General features: G+C 39.6%; 1 protein-coding gene and 1 long non-coding RNA gene across 2 annotated transcripts in view; one reads left to right on the top strand and one right to left on the bottom strand.

Moving 5' to 3' along the window:
• LOC147610448 (uncharacterized) overlaps window positions 1–18,519 on the top strand; it is a 174,845-nt gene that overhangs the window by 153,675 nt on the left and 2,651 nt on the right. The gene's annotated exons all lie outside the window — the stretch shown is intronic.
• LOC147610449 (uncharacterized) lies at window positions 394–1,990 on the bottom strand. The gene is made up of 3 exons (XM_086786403.1): window positions 1,707–1,990; window positions 1,378–1,483; window positions 394–762 (listed from the first exon to the last, which is right to left on the bottom strand). Exons 1-3 carry the CDS (start codon window positions 1,806–1,808, stop codon window positions 569–571), a joined length of 402 nt encoding a protein of 133 aa, XP_086642529.1. The 5' UTR covers window positions 1,809–1,990; the 3' UTR covers window positions 394–568.

Here is an 18,519-nt window from a genome sequence, read left to right as displayed (position 1 = left end):
GTGAAAAATGCACCAAATTACGACTTTTTTAATATTTTATCTTTCTGGAAATTTTTGACCATTTCTCATGCCCTAAGTATCCAAATAGGTTCTTTGAAGCATGGGAATTTTGATTTTATACTCAATCATCTCTTGACTCTACCACAAGCATGATAACCAGTTTATTAACAATAAATGGGAAAAATAAGTTCAAACTCACACAATTATGAAAAGCTAAGGACTTTCTAATCCATCTCAATTGATAATGCTGGAGATCACTTGGAAAAATTTATAACATTAATCAATCAAAGATCATGTATAAGTAATTCCAGCATACATGTTATTAAGGAATGTAAGTATACAATAAAAGTAATTTCAACAAACCTTGAGCATTTGCATCCTGTGCATAGTACCATTGTCCTCATGGGAGAATTTACATCGTGTGCATAATACCACTCTCCTCATGAGAGCCTTTGTGAATTAATTTTTCTTGTGTTACCTTATCATCTTCAACTATGCAAAGAGTTGTTATTATTAGCTACAATTAGTGTCATGAGAGCCTTCATGAATTAGTTTTTCTAGTGTTGCCTCATGATCTTGAACTGGGCAAAGAGTTGTTATTTCTAGAATGAGTCATTGTTTGTTGACATGATTTAATATTGGCTTCATATAAGGTTAATTTGTCCATACCATCATGGTGGTCGTGGCTCGATGATGACCTTGATAATATTCGAAAGTAGGTAGTGAAAAACTCCGCGTTGGCCTTCTCAAGCTCGTTCCAAACTATCTCAACGAAGCACTTGTTAAGTTTTTTATTATTGGAAAAAATCATGATAAATAACTACATGATATGTGTGTAAGGTATCATTTAGTGTTAGATCTCTACACAATACCCACTATTAAGAACTCCATATCCACTCCTTTATTGAACACAACTTACTTTCTCTCCACATGGCTAAACGAGAGGAAGAAAAGGGATGAAGGGGATACGAAGATTTTTGGTTTTGAAATTTGAAACGAAGATATGATTTTTCAAGCTTAGGTCACGCTTGGGAACATGGATAGAATTTGAAAGTTGAAGTATCCTTCCAAGGGGGTCAAAACCTTCACAAGAAAGGTAAAAACATAATTACCTTTTAAAGGAAGGGAAGGGTTTTGACAAATTTAGTTATATGCCTTTCCAATCTCTTCATTAAAAAAAGCTAGTTAAAAAAAACCCTTCAAAAGAAAAAATAGGCATGCTTGGGAAGATTTTTTTTTTTTTTTTGGGTTGTATAGGCTACGGAGGAGTCACGTACTTGTATATAAAATAACCTACCATCATATGGGTCAATATCAGCAGCTACAATCTCAACCCATAATTACCCATTACCTGTTCATAATCCTATCTATAATTACCTGTTCTTGTAACCTCCGGCTTTACTTTAGCATGCTTCTCAAGGGAGGCAACGCACTCTTCCCGATCCATGTGAAACAAGAGACACTTCTCAATAAGGTGCTGGACCTGGCGGATCAGAAGAGAACACCCACGCCATTAACGATTTTAATTTAGACACTGATCAGTAAATCACTCAACAAGATTTGTAACTTGATTAAGATAAGATCAATCAACAATTAGCAACTCAGATCAGGAATGGCACGTTCTCACCGCGTGAGCAGGCCAGCAGCTAAGTGCGTCTGGAGAAGAAGGGAGTACAATGAGAAGAAGGGAGGAGGGGGCTACTCACTGTGTGAATGTAGGTGGGGGAGATGGTATCTTCGGAGAGGGGGTGAGGGAGAGAACTCTCCTGCTGCTCCCGTGGCGACGACATGCGTAAGGGGAGGGTCATCTGGGGCAGGATCTCTCTGAGCGTTGGTGGTAAGGGAGAAGAGAGATGAAGAAGGGATGGTCTTCTTTGCTATTTCTGTGCTATTTCATTGTTCCCAAACCCACTCGGGATAAGACAGTACAATGAGAAGAAGGGAGGAAGGGGCTACTCCCTGTGTATAGACATGCCCAAAGGGACTCATGCTAGACATGAACACAGCTACATGAAAAATAATGGTTAACTTAGCATGCTTGTTTTCTACATGTATAGTATCTTAGATGAAGTAACTACTCTAAGGGGTAAGGTGGAGAAAAATCTACATTTTGTTAATTACTTTTCCATTCAAACATCTCAAGTGTGAGACAATTCATTATTAATGGTCTAGATACTAAAGATTTCTATACTCTTGTTGGTTGTCAAGTACTCAACAGATTACCATTGTCACACACAAAAAGCTAAATCACTGGTACATGCATGTGACATCCTCTTGTTTTCAACATATATATTGAGTGACCTTGTACATCCTAGGTACCAAATTAGTAAATACCTTCTAGAGGTAGTGTGGTTTTGATTTAAGGACATTGTACATCTGACATTTTTCTTGGAGAAAGCTATATTAAGGAAATGACTGATTTTACACTACGGTTATACTTATTACCACTATGTAAAGGGAGGAAAACCATTCAAATAGAAATAGTATTTACATCATCAGATAAGGTTGTAGGCCCACATATATTCTTGGTCCATATTAGCAGCTCTAACTAGCATGCTCCTAGTTGCTAAAGCCACAATATTATTTCCAAAAGAATGTATATAGCTCTCTAAAAAGGCGGCGGGTTGTCTAAAGTTAAATAAGCATTTGTAGTGTGCTCTTGATTATTTTCCGAAAATTGAATGTGCTTCCCAAATATTGGTAATAGAGACAACTCTAAACCATTGCAACACGTCAATTAGTAGCTCTAACTAGATGCTAAAGCTATAACATTGTTTCTACAAGAATGTTTAAAGCTCTTTAAAAGGCATTTTTATCTCAAGTTAATGAGCTTTTGTAGTGTGCTCTTGATTATTCCTCAAAAAAGACGTGGCCTTCCCAAAAATTGCCAATATGACGAGACTGCTCTAATCCATATCAATACTTCAATTAGTACACAATTTTTAAACTCTCCTTATTGTTGTAAATTACTTAAGATTATTATTTTTTGCGTTGATCATAATTCAATCATTATCACATACACAAAAACCTAAGTAAAACTATGTCATAACATCTTATTTTTGAACATGCATAGTTATAATATGTAGTGTTTGTCCTAGGTACCAAAATAGTTAAAGGTCACATGGAGCTTAAATATTATGAGAAAGTGGTTTTAATTTAAAGATATTCTAGTACATGGAATTCATCCCCCCAAGGGGATTTATGAAAAAAAATGATGTCACTTCAATCTAAAACATAATATTTTAAATTTACATTTATAAGAGGTGTCCTACTTATTAGTTATCTCTTGAGTTAAATTAGAACCATGCATAGAAGGGGAGAGTAGGAAGGGGAGGTTTCCCATGCATATGGCCACCAAAGGCCTAGATTTGGGAAGAACTAAACAATCAAAGCTAATGATCAAATTTGATGGAAATGTATATGGAGATCCGATTTAGTATCAAGAATAGTTTGATAACTTTGTGAATGAAGCTCATAGGATCAGAGACTTAATGATCCCACCAAGTTCTATGCATTTGGTCTTTATGTTGAAGGCAAAGTAGGCTAGTTGTTTCTATCGTTTATTCCACTAGAAAAGAGCATGTACAAGATCTTAATATACATACCTTCGTAGTTGGATTCTCACTAAAGATAGAACCCATCACTTAAATATATAACCTTAAAAGGAGAATCCATTCAGGACTAATACATCACTAGAGCCAAGTATCTCTATATAAGATGTAATCCTAGATAAAGAAATGATGATGAGTATGTTGACATTCATGGATCAAGCTCTCCTAATGAGATGTAATCCTAGATAAAGAAATGATGATAAGTATGTTGACATTCATGGATCAAGCTCTCCTAATGAGATGTAATCCTAGATAAATAAATGATGATGAGTCTGTTGAAATTCATGGATCAAGCTCTCCTAATGATAATTAACTATCTAATAAAATGCTAAACTTACTCTAATGACAAAATAATTAACATGACTAATCTAAGGTGAATTATACCTAAGTGAACTCATGATGATGAGTATGTGTAATAGACTCAAGGATAATTAGGTTACAAGATTAAGACTTGTACTTATAAAGAAGCTTGAGACGCGTGAAAGTGATATGATTTAGTGCTTAAAATGGTTTTTAAATCTTATTATTGAAAGGTTTTTCAACCTTATCAAGACGACAATGACGATGGCTTTTGGGTGCTTCTTCGTTGTTTGCTACAAACTTGTCTACTCCCTTCTGGTGATTCTCCTGAAGCCTGTTGTGCTGTTGTTGGCTATGCGCGCTTTGCTTGCCCAAGACATGCTCAAATCTGCCGTGCTGTCCTGCTTGCAGTCTCTTGTGTTTTTCTTTGCTTCGAGGATACTCCTTATATAGGTCACACACACAACAGTTCCTGTAGGTTGGAGGATTCTATCTCTCCTTATATGCACTACCTTACGGTGGCTCTACGGTGATGCTCACGATGCAGCACACTCATCAAGCTAAGAGACTTACTTTGTACCGTCTCCAAACACGTGTGAGCATAGAGATACTAACACAAGGTATTTGCTTGAGAGTACCAAATGACTATTAGGCCTATGTGCCCTCTTCTTCTAGTTGCCTTGGCCTTCTGTTCCAATAGGCTTCTTGCTCTGCCACACTCTAGTAGTGAAAAATGACCAGGTTTCCTTCAAGGTTTTTCTTGATATCCCTAATGAGAAACACAACCCTAATGCAAAAGGGCTAAAATAGAAGATAAACCCGATCTAAAACTAAAACATTTGCTAATGAAATCTAATTATTTCTTAAAAATTATAGAGTCCTACATAAGCTCTAAAACCATGTTGAGATTCATGGATCAAGCTCTCCTATTGATAAATCAACTATCTAATAGGATGCTAATGCTACTCTAATGACAACCCAATTAACATGACTAATGTAAGGTGGATGATACCTAAGTGAACTCGTGATGATAAGTATGTGTAATAGACTCTAGCACAATTAGGCTACAATATTATGACTTGTTCTCGTAAAAAGGGTTATGTGCAAGTGATATGATTCATTACTTGAAATGGACCCCTTTTATATGAGGAGGTATACCCTTGGTATTGTACATTAATGTGAGATAAATCCTTTTTCTTACCTGGCTTTACACTTTCTTGGCTTACTCAACTCACTCCCTTCCTCTTCCTTGTGCTCTTTGTCACACCACACTTCTCTCAACAGAGTTGCTCATTGAACCATTGATGATTGGTCTAAAGAGAGCAAGATGCTACGTGACCATCTCTATAGGCGTTTAGAGGAGCGATCAACAGGAGGGCGAAGAAGGGCGGGCAGGGGTAGGAGCGAACAGAGGGGAAGGAAGAGGCGAATTAGGGCGGGCAGAGGCAAGGAGGGGAGGTGGAGGAGGATGGGGGGCGAAGCAGGAAGAGAGGTGGATGGGCGCAGCGAAGGAGGAAGGAAACGAAGGAGGAAGGAGGGGCGCAGCGATGGAGGAAGGAAGCGAAAGCATAGGAACAGAGGCGGAGGGGATAGATTCAGGCAGCGAAGGAGGAAGGAAACGATGGAGGAAGGAGGGGCGCAACGATGGAGGAAGCGATGGCAGAGGAACAGAGGCGGAGGGGAAAGAAAGAAAGAAAGAAAGATTTTATTAACGTCTTCCAAAAGACCGAACTCGGCCTATGAGAGACAAATCGGAGTACCTGTATGGGGTATCCTCTGTCATCCCAACAAAATGAAAAAGTACTGAACTAAAAAGCTGAATCTGGGTGTGCAATAATTACAATGGGTGGTGAAGGGGATGGAGCTCTACTACTAGGAAACTCGTGGTGCTTGCTCGTCTCAGGTTGGAAACTTGCATGATAGTTTTGAGCTGCAAACAGATTGAACAGTAGACCAGCGCATAGACCTTCCCATAGCAGGGATTCTATGAGGTACTTGCAGGATTCACAGGGTGAGGTTCAGATTGAGCCTAATAAGGTGAGGGGTATTGCTTCAGAATTTTATCGGTCTTTGTTGACTGCAGAGGTGCCCTCCCCTCAGAAATGAAATGAAATAAATGGAATGATATATTAACATCTCTAAGAGGCCATAGTGGCCTATGAGACCAAAACTAAGAGTACATCTGAAGTTGGTGTCTCATCAAAGAGAACAACTAAATGAGACTAAAAGGTACAATAAATTGATTGTCCTACAGATATAAGAATAGAACTATAAGACTCCAAGATGATACTGAGTAGAAAATACTAAAAAATGTATATCAGGTAGATCCATGTATGCTGATCAGTTTGAAGTGTTGCCCTCTCCTTAGATCAAGTATCTCCGCCATGGGGCTGTCTAGAATGGAGAGGTCGTAGAAGTGAGGTAGGCGCCTCCGATGCCGAGCAATAATGGCTTTGATCTGGCGATGGTGAGGACGCTGTGGTCGGGATCCTGGTGGGCGTGGCCCGACAAGCACAACATAAGATAACTGCTCTATCAGTGTGGTGACCTGGGAGCGTGGTCGGTGCCCTGATGGCCCAATGGAGGAGGTATCAGGAGGTGTGCGGGGCTGGGTTGCTGGTGTTGGTGCCGAAGAAATCTGTCAGGGTCCTTTGTCTAGGTACATCATGGCTCGGCCTCCTGTCTGCCAAGAGGGTCTCTCTGTGTCTGTGTCTCCTGAGCTTAAGTAGAAACAATCCCAGGCATCTCTGATCCTCAAACTCCATGACCCTGCGTAACGGCCCAAAACCCTCTCGGCGGAAGAGGTAGTGATATCTCCCTCGGATCTCATAATAGACTGTACATTGGCAAATGTAGTGTTCCTCTGTCTCTACCTCCTGGTAACATAGCTGACAAATGCGCTCATCCACGATCTGATGAACATATCGCCCTGTCTCAATCCGCAACTGGTGTGATGAGGTCCGGATCTGTCCAAGGGCACAACGTATCCCATGTTATAGGTGTACATCCATGTACGCCGGGCAGGCGGGTGATAAAATCATCCGGTGAGAGGTGTAGAAAATGGCTCTTGTAATGAGCCATTTTCGTGCCCAATGGCTCAAGGGGGCTAGTCCATGTCCTCTCTGTGTCCACTCTAATGATATCCGTCCTGATCACGCGGTTTTTGCTCTGAGCAGGTGAGATCCAAAAATGGACAATCCAGACTGTACTGAAAGGGTGGTAGTGCCTCTATCCGCAAACCATGTAGGTCAAACCATGATCTCATCTGAGCGTACCAGCAATGAGTATCTCCATCCTCTGCCAACTGTATGGATGAGGTCAATGCCAATCGAGAGTACCTTTGCTGAGGGAGCTCCCATAGCCGCTGTAAAAAGGTAACTGCCTGGAATAGGGCCTCGGTTACTACTGCTGGGGCACCCAGCTCAGCCCGAACAATCTCATGTGGTACTGACGATTTGCTCCGAATCATGCGGGCAATCATCATAATCAGTGGTCTCTCCATTTGCCCTCCATCCCTCATCTATCCCTCTCTAAGATCTGTGATGTATACTAGGTCCCCAAATTGGAGCTCCGTACAGGAGGGTCGGTGTGACAAGTGTATCAAATAGCCACAATTTGGTGTGTGGCTCCTGAAACTGTATGTGTGCACACTGCCTCTCAAGTGCCCCCAAGGCTACATGCCCTCGAGCTAATCTAGCTACTGTTGCCTCCTTCAGGGAGAAACGCGGTCCTGTGAAAGTAACTCCCAAGTAGACATATGACCTGACGTACTCTACCGGCTCCCCTCGGAAAGTGAACTGAGGCTCTGATCTCGTCACCCATGCCTATGTGGTGTTAAACACCATAACCTTGGTTTTCCCAAGGTTCACTGTCAGATCTTTATCCACACAGAAAGCCTGTAATGCATCCACGTGTCTCTGTAATCCCTCTGGAGAGTCTGAGATTAGAACAATATCATCAGCCAACACCCGTGCCAGGCATGCCCCTGGGCCTCCCAATTGTCTACATAATCAGAGACCGCATCAATGTACAGCCCAAAGAGGGTGGGCGATAGCGGGCATCCCTGCTTCACCCCTATCGTGCTGGTCACCCTATTAGATGGTTCGCCTGGAGCTCGAACTCTACCTGTCACAAACTCATACAAAGCATATATCCCCCTCACATGCTCTTTTCTCTCTCTCTCTCTCTCGCTTGGTACACAGGAGGGCTGGACTGCAGGCGCTCAGGGTTGCATGCTCTTCTCCTAGGTCGCCTAGAGGGCTGGTTTCTCTGGACATAAAGGCGGACAGGGGCTGGTTTTTCATGAACATAGACATCATGTCGATGGCGTTCAATTGATGGAACTTTCAGCTTCTCTTTGCTTTGGTTCGGGACTATTTTGAGATTAGTTCGAGGACAGTTTATGGGCTATTTTTTTTGGCTACAAATTCAGCTATGTACATGGGTTATTGGCTGCAAGTATAAGGTCACCTGGTTATGTTTCTTGGCATGGGAGTGATGCAAGCTCGCATGGGTGCGTGCTCATGGAGCAGATTGTTTTTCTTCCTGCTAGAAAGGAACAGAGGGACCTACAGTTATGGGCATCTCTATGTTGCCAGATGTTTCATGAGGGAACAGGTAACTAGATGTATGCTGTTGTTGGCACTATTGTTGAATGGTGCCATGAATGGTTCTGTATAGAAACAGGACAGAAGTTTCAAAGGGAAACAGGCCTAAAGGTTTCATGTGGAAACAGGCCTTTCGCAACCAAACAGGGAGCTTTGGTCGAGAGACTCAGCTACAGCCTGTCTCATGGTGGGAGAAGTATGGAAATTGTGCTCCCACGCTGGTAATTCACTACCCTTAACTACAGTTTACATAGTACACTGTACAATGTGCATCTTTCTTGTTTCCACTTAGTTCTAATTTCTAATTATATGTGCATTTCAATAACAGAAATGCATCGCCATTCGAATGCTCTCACAGGATTGCAGTTCGGGTCCATGTGAGAGGAATTGGAGCACTTGGTCCCTCTTCCATACAAAGAAGAGGAATAGGCTGAGTACCGCTCAGTAACACACGTTCCAATCACCATATTGATGATCCACGTGCAATTCATCAACATAAATCAATAAAATAATATTTTTATTATTAGTAAATATTAAAATTTACTAAAAAAAATCAACAACAATTCAATAGAGATTGCTCTGATACCACTGTTAAAACCCTAAGATCTCTCTAGATAATTGTTATGCATAAACATGCATAAATCAGGCAGAAACTCAACCACCCAACCACCCCCAAGCCCAAGGGATGCACACACGATTTATAAATGAAATACATCATACCTCTACCTTGATGTCCCATACCATCAAGAGATATAACGCCAATCCAATAGAATGTAGCTATAGTGTGAAATGGTAGATGAGTAGATATGGACCTCTACACAAGAGACCATAGCATAAGCCTCCAAGCCTCCAAGCCCCCTTGAGTGTGCCCCATGCCCCTATTATATAGGAGGGCCCTCAAGTGACTCTTGACTTTCCATTCCCCATGTGTGACCCTTGGATGCCTGACCCTAACCTTAACCCTTCAGGATAGTCCTAACCCATGCTCCACTAGAGCTTGTTCCCATGCTCCCATGCTCACAAGCCTAATGTGGGTTAGCCTCCTAGTATATACACACATAATGTGTATATAACATAGCACACATAATGTACATATAACAGCTAACCCATGGGCCTAGTTGGGGTTGGATCGGTGGATTCTTACAATATAGTTCATTTATGTTTAAGTCACGGTAGTTAAAGTAAGTCCCAAGGAAAGAATCAATAGCTGTGCCTGGCTTCTTGAGGGAAAAAAAGCGATGATCTCTATGAACCAAGTGCAAGTCCCTTCCTTGATTCAACCAGGTGACCTACGGGTTCGGTCTCCTATGAGCTTCATCACAAAGAAATCAAACTTTTCTAAATGGGATCTCCATATGCCATTCCATCAAGTTTAGTCATTATCTTCGATTGCTTTATTTCTTCCAAAAATTAGGCCTTTGGGGGCCATATGCATGGAAAACCCCCCCTTCCTACTCTCCCCTTTTATGTATACATTATTTCAAACAAATACTTTACACCCCTATTAGAACTCAAATATGCTGATAAACTAATGAATAGGAAACCTAAATGTGAATTTCAAATATGGTTCTAATTCACCTCAAGTGATAACTAATGAATAGGACAGCTCTTATAAATGTAAATTTAAAATATTATGGTTTAGATTGAAGTGACATCATCTTTTTTTCATAAATCCCCTTGGGGGGCCGAATGCCATGTACTACAATGTCTTTAGATTAAAACCACTTTCTCATAATATTTAAGCTCCATGTGACTTTTAATTATTTTGATACCTAGGATGTTCACTATATATTATAACTATGCATGTTCAAGAATAAGATGATGTGACATAGATGTTTTACTTAGGTCTTTTTGTCTATGATAATGATTGAATTATGATCAACGTAAAAAATAATAATCTTAAAAAATTTAGAAAAAGATAAAATAATAAGGGGAGTATACAAATTGTGTACTAATTAAACTGTTGTAATGGATTAGAGTAATTTCATCATATTGGCAATTTTTGGGTAGGCGACTTATTTTTTGGGAAATAATCAAGAGCGCGATAGAACTCGTCATGCCCAATTGTTTGACCCTTATCGCGTTGTAGTGATTTTCAAACTTTTCCAAATCACTATAACGCGATAGGGATCATCGTGTCTAATTGCTGGACCCTTATCGCATTGTAGTGATTTTATTTTCCTAGGGCTCTCTTCCTATTGGTGTACAAACACTTTCTCTCTCTAGAAAAAAAAGGCTCAAAACTAAGTCCAACTCTCCCCTATAATTCATATGCTAGTGTTGTAGTCATTTGAAAACTTTACCAAATCACTATAAACACGATAGGATTTGTCATGTTCAATTATTGGACCCTTATCGCCTTGTAGTGATTATGTTTTCTTAGTCTTTTTGCAACATTATGCACATAATCTTTCTATCTACTATTGTAGTAATTTGAAAAATTTGGAGTCTAATTCTTTCCTAGTACTTCTACAAGTTTTGTAGTAATTTGGAAACTTTGCCGAATCCCTACAATGCGATAGAGGTTATCATGTTTAGTTTTTGGAACCTTATCACGTTGTAGTGTGATTTGATAAACTTTTCCAAATCATGACTACAACGCGATAGTGTCCTTCTGTCCAATCGTTAGACCCTTAACGTGTTGTAGTGATTTTGTTTACTCTCTTCTTCTTGTTGGTCCAAACTCTTACTCTGTCTAGAGAAAAAAGGACCAAAATTGAGTTTACTTCTCCCCTAATACTTTCATCAGTGTTGTAGTGATTTGAAAACTTTGATAAATTACACAATGCAATAGGGGTCGTCATGTCTAATTTTGTTGGACCCTTATCACATCATAGTGATTTTTTATCCTAGTCGTTTGGCAAGATTATGCACCTAATTCTTCTACCAATGTTATAGTGATTTGGAAACTTTGGAGTCTAATTCGTCCATAATGCTTCTACTGGTGTTGTAGTGATTTGAAATCTTTGTCAAATGACTACAACATGAGAAGGGTCATGATCATGTCCAACTTTCGGATCCTTATCATGTTGTAGAGATTTGATAAACTTTTTCAAATTTCTAGAATGTGATAAGAGTCATCATGTCCAATTGTTCGATCCTTATTTATTGTAGTGATTTGGAAACTTTGCCAAATTATTACAACACCATAGTGATCCTTATGTCCAATTGTTGGACCTTTATACTGTTGTAGTGATTTTGTTTTTCTAGGGCTTTCTTCATGTTAGTCCAAACGCTTTCTCTCTCTAGAGATAAAACTCAAAAATTGAGTCCACTACAATGTGATAGGGGTTCTCATGTCCAATTATTGGATCCTTATCGCATTGTAGTGATGTTGTTTTCCTAGTCTTTGGGCAACATTATTCACCTAATGCTTTTGCTAATGTTTTAGTGATTTAAAAACTCTGGAGTCTAAATCTCTCCTAATGCTTCATCCAAGGTTTGGAGTGACTTGGAAAGTTTACCAACAAATCACCACAATGTGATAGGAGTCATCATGTTTAATTGTTGGATCTTTATTGTGCTCTAGTGATTTGGCAAACTTTTTCAAATCACTACAATGCGATAAGGGTCGTCATGTCCAATTTTTGGAACCTTATCACGTTGTAGTGGTTTGGAAACTTTGCAAAATTACGACAACGTGATAGGGGTCGTCAAGTATAATTGTTGGACCCTTATTGGGTTATAGTGATTTTGTTTTCCTAGTCTTTTAACAAAATTATGCACCTAACTATTCTGGAAATGTTGTAGCGGTTTGGAAACTTTAGAGTCTAATTCTTCCCTAATGCTTCTACCAGTGTTGTAGTGATTTCCAAGGAGCTTTTCCAAATCACTATAACGTGATAGGGGTCTCCATGTCCATTTGTTGGACCCTTATTACCATTGTAGTGATTTTAGTTTCCTAGGGCTCTCTTCCTATTGGTCCCAACTCTTTCTCTCTCTAGAGAAAAAAGTCTCTACTGGAAAAGGATAAGGACTATTGGAAAATCATTTTTCCAATGATCAACCCTTGTGTTGTTTCTGGGATGTGCTCTATTTTGTAAGTGTCCACTTATGAGAAGTAGCCAATGTGGTGAGCGCCAAGACACCTAATAGTTTTCAATTTAGACACTGGATAGTGGGTAAAGTGTCGCTAGATGGTTAGGAGATAGCTTATGTTGATTAGGCACTCTGCCAAGTAGGATGCATGCTTATGTAGGCTATGTGACCACATTACTGCGTGTTGATGTGAACAACAAACCAAGGACATAATATTCCCAGGTTACAAAGCCTATCTGAGGGACTAGATAGTCTAAGATAACCATGGGAGCTACATAAATTTCCTACAAGACGTTGTAGTCTAAAATGGTCCCAATCAAATGATGTGATCAGTTGGTCATTTTGGACCAAGTTATGGGTTGGCCACATGGGTGACCTATGTCTCTATGCTAACCCTAGGTACTATATGTAAACTAGTTTTGCAGCCTAATTCATTATTGAGTTCATTGTGCTCAAACACTCCTGTAAATAAGCAAGACATCCTCTGTCCCCAAAGTGTGTCTAGATTGCCATCAAAGCTCTGTAAGAGAAGCACACAGGTGGGTGGGATACGCTATATCAATTTGTAATCAAGTTTTGGAAAGAAATAATATTGTTTACTCTCCACTTCTTTCGGTAATACTTTGTATTGCGTTGATCTAGCTTATATAGTTATATATTCTTATAAGTACCCATATTACAATGCCATAGTGTAATGAGAATTCTTCTGTTTGGGGTGTGGAGTTCTTGGAGCACATGTAGATTCAACTTATGGCCAATAAAAAGTTCCCAACGATAGTATTAGAGTTAGAGGTAGATTGGATTCTTATTCTCTAAAGTATATACACTCTATTATTCCATGGCTTCAAAACAAGCATAGTCCATGGCTTGGTTTTGATCAGGATATGGATATGGAGTAGTGTACTACTCATATTGTTCTTGATGCTCAAAAATCTCATTCTTGTTTATTGGGTTCTCTAAATCTATTGATAAGGTTACCACAAGTAATGTTGTAGTAGTGTGGTTCTTAAAGAAATTGGTTAGGGTACTAATATTGGGAGTGGCAACACCTATGGTTGTCTCTCTCAATAAGGGATTCTAGTAGATGGGTACTAGAGTATGTGCATATTAAGGTAAATTAAAGAGAATTTGGTGGGGTCAATCGATGACCTAATGGCTTCCTTTGCAGCACTAGAAGAACACGTCATGGTGCCAAAGTCGATCTTGTTGGGCTTTGTTGCTACCAACAATGAGAAGTATTATGGTTTCCATAGCATTGGCACAATGAGCACAAAACTCTTATGCCTTAGGACTCAGCATAGACACTCCATGCTTGTATGATTTTGACAGCACATTGTGTAAGAAACCATATCTAGAAATGGGGGTGAGGATGTTCGAGTTACAGAACTAGTTGTGGTTAGGGTGGACTTCACCACTATTGGCCTATCGATTACGCATGTAACTCATCTATGCTTCTATCTTTGACTAGAATCCTATCTTATGATAATTCCCTATCTTGTAGATTCTCTACTAGGTCAATTGCCTCGTGATAACACTTATCAAAGACATAGTTACTTAGAGCTATAGAGATGGTCACGTAGCATCTTGCTCTTTAGACCAATCATCAATGGTTCAATGAGCAACTCTGTTGAGAGAAGTGTGGTGCCAAAGAGCACAAGGAAGAGGAAGGGAGTGAGTTGAGTAAGCCAAGAAAGTGCAAAGCCTAGCACGAAGCCAGATAAGAAAAGGGACTTATCTCACATTACTATACAATACCAAGGGTGTACCTCCTCATATAAAAGGGGTCCATTTCAAGTAATGAATCATATCACTTGCACATATCTCAAGCCTCTTTACGAGAACAAGTCATAATATTGTAACCTAATTCTGCTAGAGTCTATTACACATACTCATCATCACGGGTTCACTTAGGTATCATCCACCTTACATTAGTCATGTTAATTGGGTTGTCATTAGAGTAGCATTAACATCCTATTAGATAGTTGATTTATCAATAGGAGAGCTTGATCCATGAATCTCAACATGGTTTTAGAGCTAACGTAAGACTCTATAATTTTTAAGAAATAATTAGATTTCATTAGCAAATGTTTTAGTTTTAGATCCGATTTATCTTCTATTTTAGCCCTTTTGCATTAGGGTTGTGTTTCTCATTAGAGATATCAAGAAAAACCTTGAAGGAAACCTGGTCATTTTTCACTAGTAGAGTGTGGCAACAAGCATGAAGCCTATTGGAAAGAAGGCCAAGGCAACTAGAAGAAGAGGGCACATAGGCCTAATAGTCATTTGCTACTCTCAAGCAATACCTTGTGTTAGTATCTCTATGCTCACACGTGTTTGGATATTAAGAGACTAAGGTTATGTAGAAGGGTGAGAGAAGGGTGTGAGTGTGAATGGACTTGAGGTCCACTTGTTCACCTATTTAAAGGTGAGGCCATGAGGCATTTTGCATGAGAGCAAAGCCTAGTTGTATGCATAAGCAACTTAATAAGCAAGAGTTCTTTCTTGTATTTTGTGAGTTCCTCTCCTCCACACACTGATCTATCATGAGCACCACGTTTCTTATCATGGTATCTAGAGCCTAGGTGAGTTCAAACTTTGTGGTGTAGAGAATAGGTCAAAATTATCCACTTTTTGCTCATCTCCTTTGTGTGGAGCTCAACCTCCAGCCCTTGGAGGCCTTCCACAAGCATGTAGAGGGCTCATCACTCCACGAATCCTTCATGAAAGTTGAAGAGCAGCACCGGGAGTTGCAGTTCGTACGGCTAATTTCATGATAGCTGCTGGCGCTGCGACGGCATTGCCCACGAAGTAGCTCGCCTGCGTTTTCTACCTGCTGCGCTGGTCGTACAGCCATTGCTTGGTTGTAGACCACAATAAGCAAAGACACTTTGGGGCTTTAATAGCCCATTGTGTGGAGTACCTACAGCTGCAATCTCAGCTTATTTCGTCCACGGATGCGCCGGCTGGAGGAGAAAAACCAGGCGCCTCTTTCATTTTCACTCAAGCTTTCCATTAAAGCTTGAGTTTTTGGGTTTTGTTCTCTCTAATCATCTCTCCCTTCCACTAATCACTCAAGTGTGAGAGTGCATTAGTATTGCTGGTCCTAATCTTGATTTTGAAGTGTTTTCCATCTACATGAGGTAGCCATAAACCTCATACCCGTCAAGCTTCAACACCGACACCAATTTTTATATTTTCAAAGTGATTAAAGTGTGCTTCTAAGCACTAATTGTGTTGTTTAACACTAATCACTCTGTTAATCCAACAAAGGGAGGTTATCTTAAAGTGTTGTTAAACACTCATAGTGTTTTTAAACACTAATGGTGAGTTAATCACCAAAATAAGTGTTATTTTACACTAAAAATGTGCTTTTTAGCACTAATTGTGTTTTATACACACAAATGGTGATATTAATCATCAACTAAAGTGTTGCTAAACACTAAGGTGGTCTTAATCATCAAAGGAGGAGGTCATCTACATTATGGAGGCTCTTCTTCATCAACATGGAGGCCGGGCACACACCATAAGTGCTACATTTCAAGCCTTCATCAACAACCGCTTCTTCCAAAGAGGAATGGTGCAACCATGAATCAATTGCCTTCATCTCATGAGCTAAAGAGGTTGAAGAATTCTATTTTTTTATCATAAAACTCAGATTTTTGAGTGTTCTTAAAGTTGGGCACATGTACATTAAGTGCTCATCTTCAATGTTTATGTGTGTTACCCTTGAGGCCCTTGTTTGTAAGAGGCATAGGCATGCCATAAGCCATATGTTCTCATTTCCCAAGCCCAAGGCACTTCATTCCGCTGCATATTCTGATTTTTCATCGTATAAGATGAGTTGTAACAATGAGCATAGAATCCCTAAATGCTCTACCTTATTGGTTGTCATGATTTTAAGCATTTTTTGGCATTACTTTTGTAAGAGGTATTGGCAACATTATGAGCCATGTCCTCTCCTTCTTAAGCCAAAGATGATAAACCTTATTTGTTTGAGTATTTACCTCAACCAATTACTCATTAAGCTTGTAACTTCAAACCCTAAACGGTATCATTTAACCAACATGCATAAAAGTTGTTGTAATTGTGGAGTAGACACTGCCCTTGACCAATGCATAAGGCAAGTGGTAAGACCCTCCCTTTCCCTTCCCCATTTAAATCTACCTCATCACTCATGGAGGAGATATGGTATTTAAGGAAGCATAAAGCATGTTGGAGGACCATCTAAAAGCAAACCATTTAAGCAAGGGTGGCAGCTTTGTCATGATCATTGTGTGAGAATGGTCAAGGTGGAAAGCATATGGTGGAAGCGATGGCATGTATGTCTCAACCATGTCATCTGCAAGAAGCCAAGCAAACACAAAGAGTGGGGTGCACCATCATCGAGGTGTACATCTTCATCGACAACAAATAAAGACTTAGATGGCATCAATGTAATAGCCTCTAAGGCTCTAGGAACACATTTGTAAATCCTAGATTACCACACCTATATTCCAAGCCTTGTACGCCTAATGTTATAAAGGCACCTTATGTCCAATACCACCTATTCCATCCTTCCATAGTTGGTATTGAGGGGGGGTATTAAGAGACTAAGGTTATGTAGAAGGGTGAGAGAAGGGTGTGAGTGTGAATGGACTTGAGGTCCACTTGTTCACCTATTTAAAGGTGAGGCCATGAGGCATTTTGCATGAGAGCAAAGCCTAGTTGTATGCATAAGCAACTTAATAAGCAAGAGTTCTTTCTTGTATTTTGTGAGTCCCTCTCCTCCACACACTGATCTATCATGAGCACCACGTTTCTTATCATTGGAGACGGTACAAAGTAAGTCTCTCAGCTTGATGAGTGTGCTACATCGTGAGCATCACCGTAGAGCCACCGTAAGGTAGCGCATATAAGGAGAGAGAGAATCCTCCAACCTACAGGAACTGTTGTGTGTGACCTATATAAGGAGCATCCTCGAAGCAAAGAAAAACACAAGAGAGCAGGACAGCATGGCAGATTTGAGCATGTCTTGGGCAAGCAGAGGGCGCATAGCCAACAACAGCACAACAAGCTTCAGGAGAATCACCAGAAGCGAGTAGACAAGTTTGTAGCAAACAACGAAGAAGCACCCAAAAGCCATCGTCGTTGTCACCGAGACAGAGAATCGATAAGGTTGAAAAACCTTTCAATAATAATAAGATTTAAAAACCATTTTAGGCACTAAATCATATCACTTTCACACGTCTCAAGCTTCTTTATAAGTACAAGTCTTGATCTTGTAACCTAATTATCCTTGAGTCTATTACACATACTCATCATCATGAGTTCACTTAGGTATAATTCACCTTAGATTAGTCATGTTAATTATTTTGTCATTAGAGTAAGTTTAGCATTTTATTAGATAGTTAATTATCATTATGAGAGCTTGATCCATGAATTTCAACAGACTCATCATCATTTATTTATCTAGGATTACATCTCATTAGGAGAGCTTGATCCATGAATGTCAACATACTTATCATCATTTCTTTATCTAGGATTACATCTCATTAGGAGAGCTTGATCCATGAATGTCAACATACTCATCATCATTTCTTTATCTAGGATTACATCTTATATAGAGATACTTGGCTCTAGTGATGTATTAGTCCTGAATGGATTCTCCTTTTAAGGTTATATATTTAAGTGATGGGTTCTATCTTTAGTGAGAATCCAACTACGAAGGTATGTATATTAAGATCTTGTACATGCTCTTTTCTAGTGGAATAAACGATAGAAACAACTAGCCTACTTTGCCTTCAACATAAAGACCAAATGCATAGAACTTGGTGGGATCATTAAGTCTCTGATCCTATGAGCTTCATTCACAAAGTTATCAAACTATTCTTGATACTAAATCGGATCTCCATATACATTTCCATCAAATTTGATCATTAGCTTTGATTGTTTAGTTCTTCCCAAATCTAGGCCTTTGGTGGCCA

The sequence above is a fragment of the Cibotium barometz genome, chromosome 49 (assembly GCF_041138505.1).
Source record: "Cibotium barometz isolate CiBa-2024 chromosome 49, ASM4113850v1, whole genome shotgun sequence".
NCBI classification, from domain to species: domain Eukaryota; kingdom Viridiplantae; phylum Streptophyta; class Polypodiopsida; order Cyatheales; family Cibotiaceae; genus Cibotium; species Cibotium barometz.
This window is presented reverse-complemented; position numbering and strand designations above follow the sequence as displayed.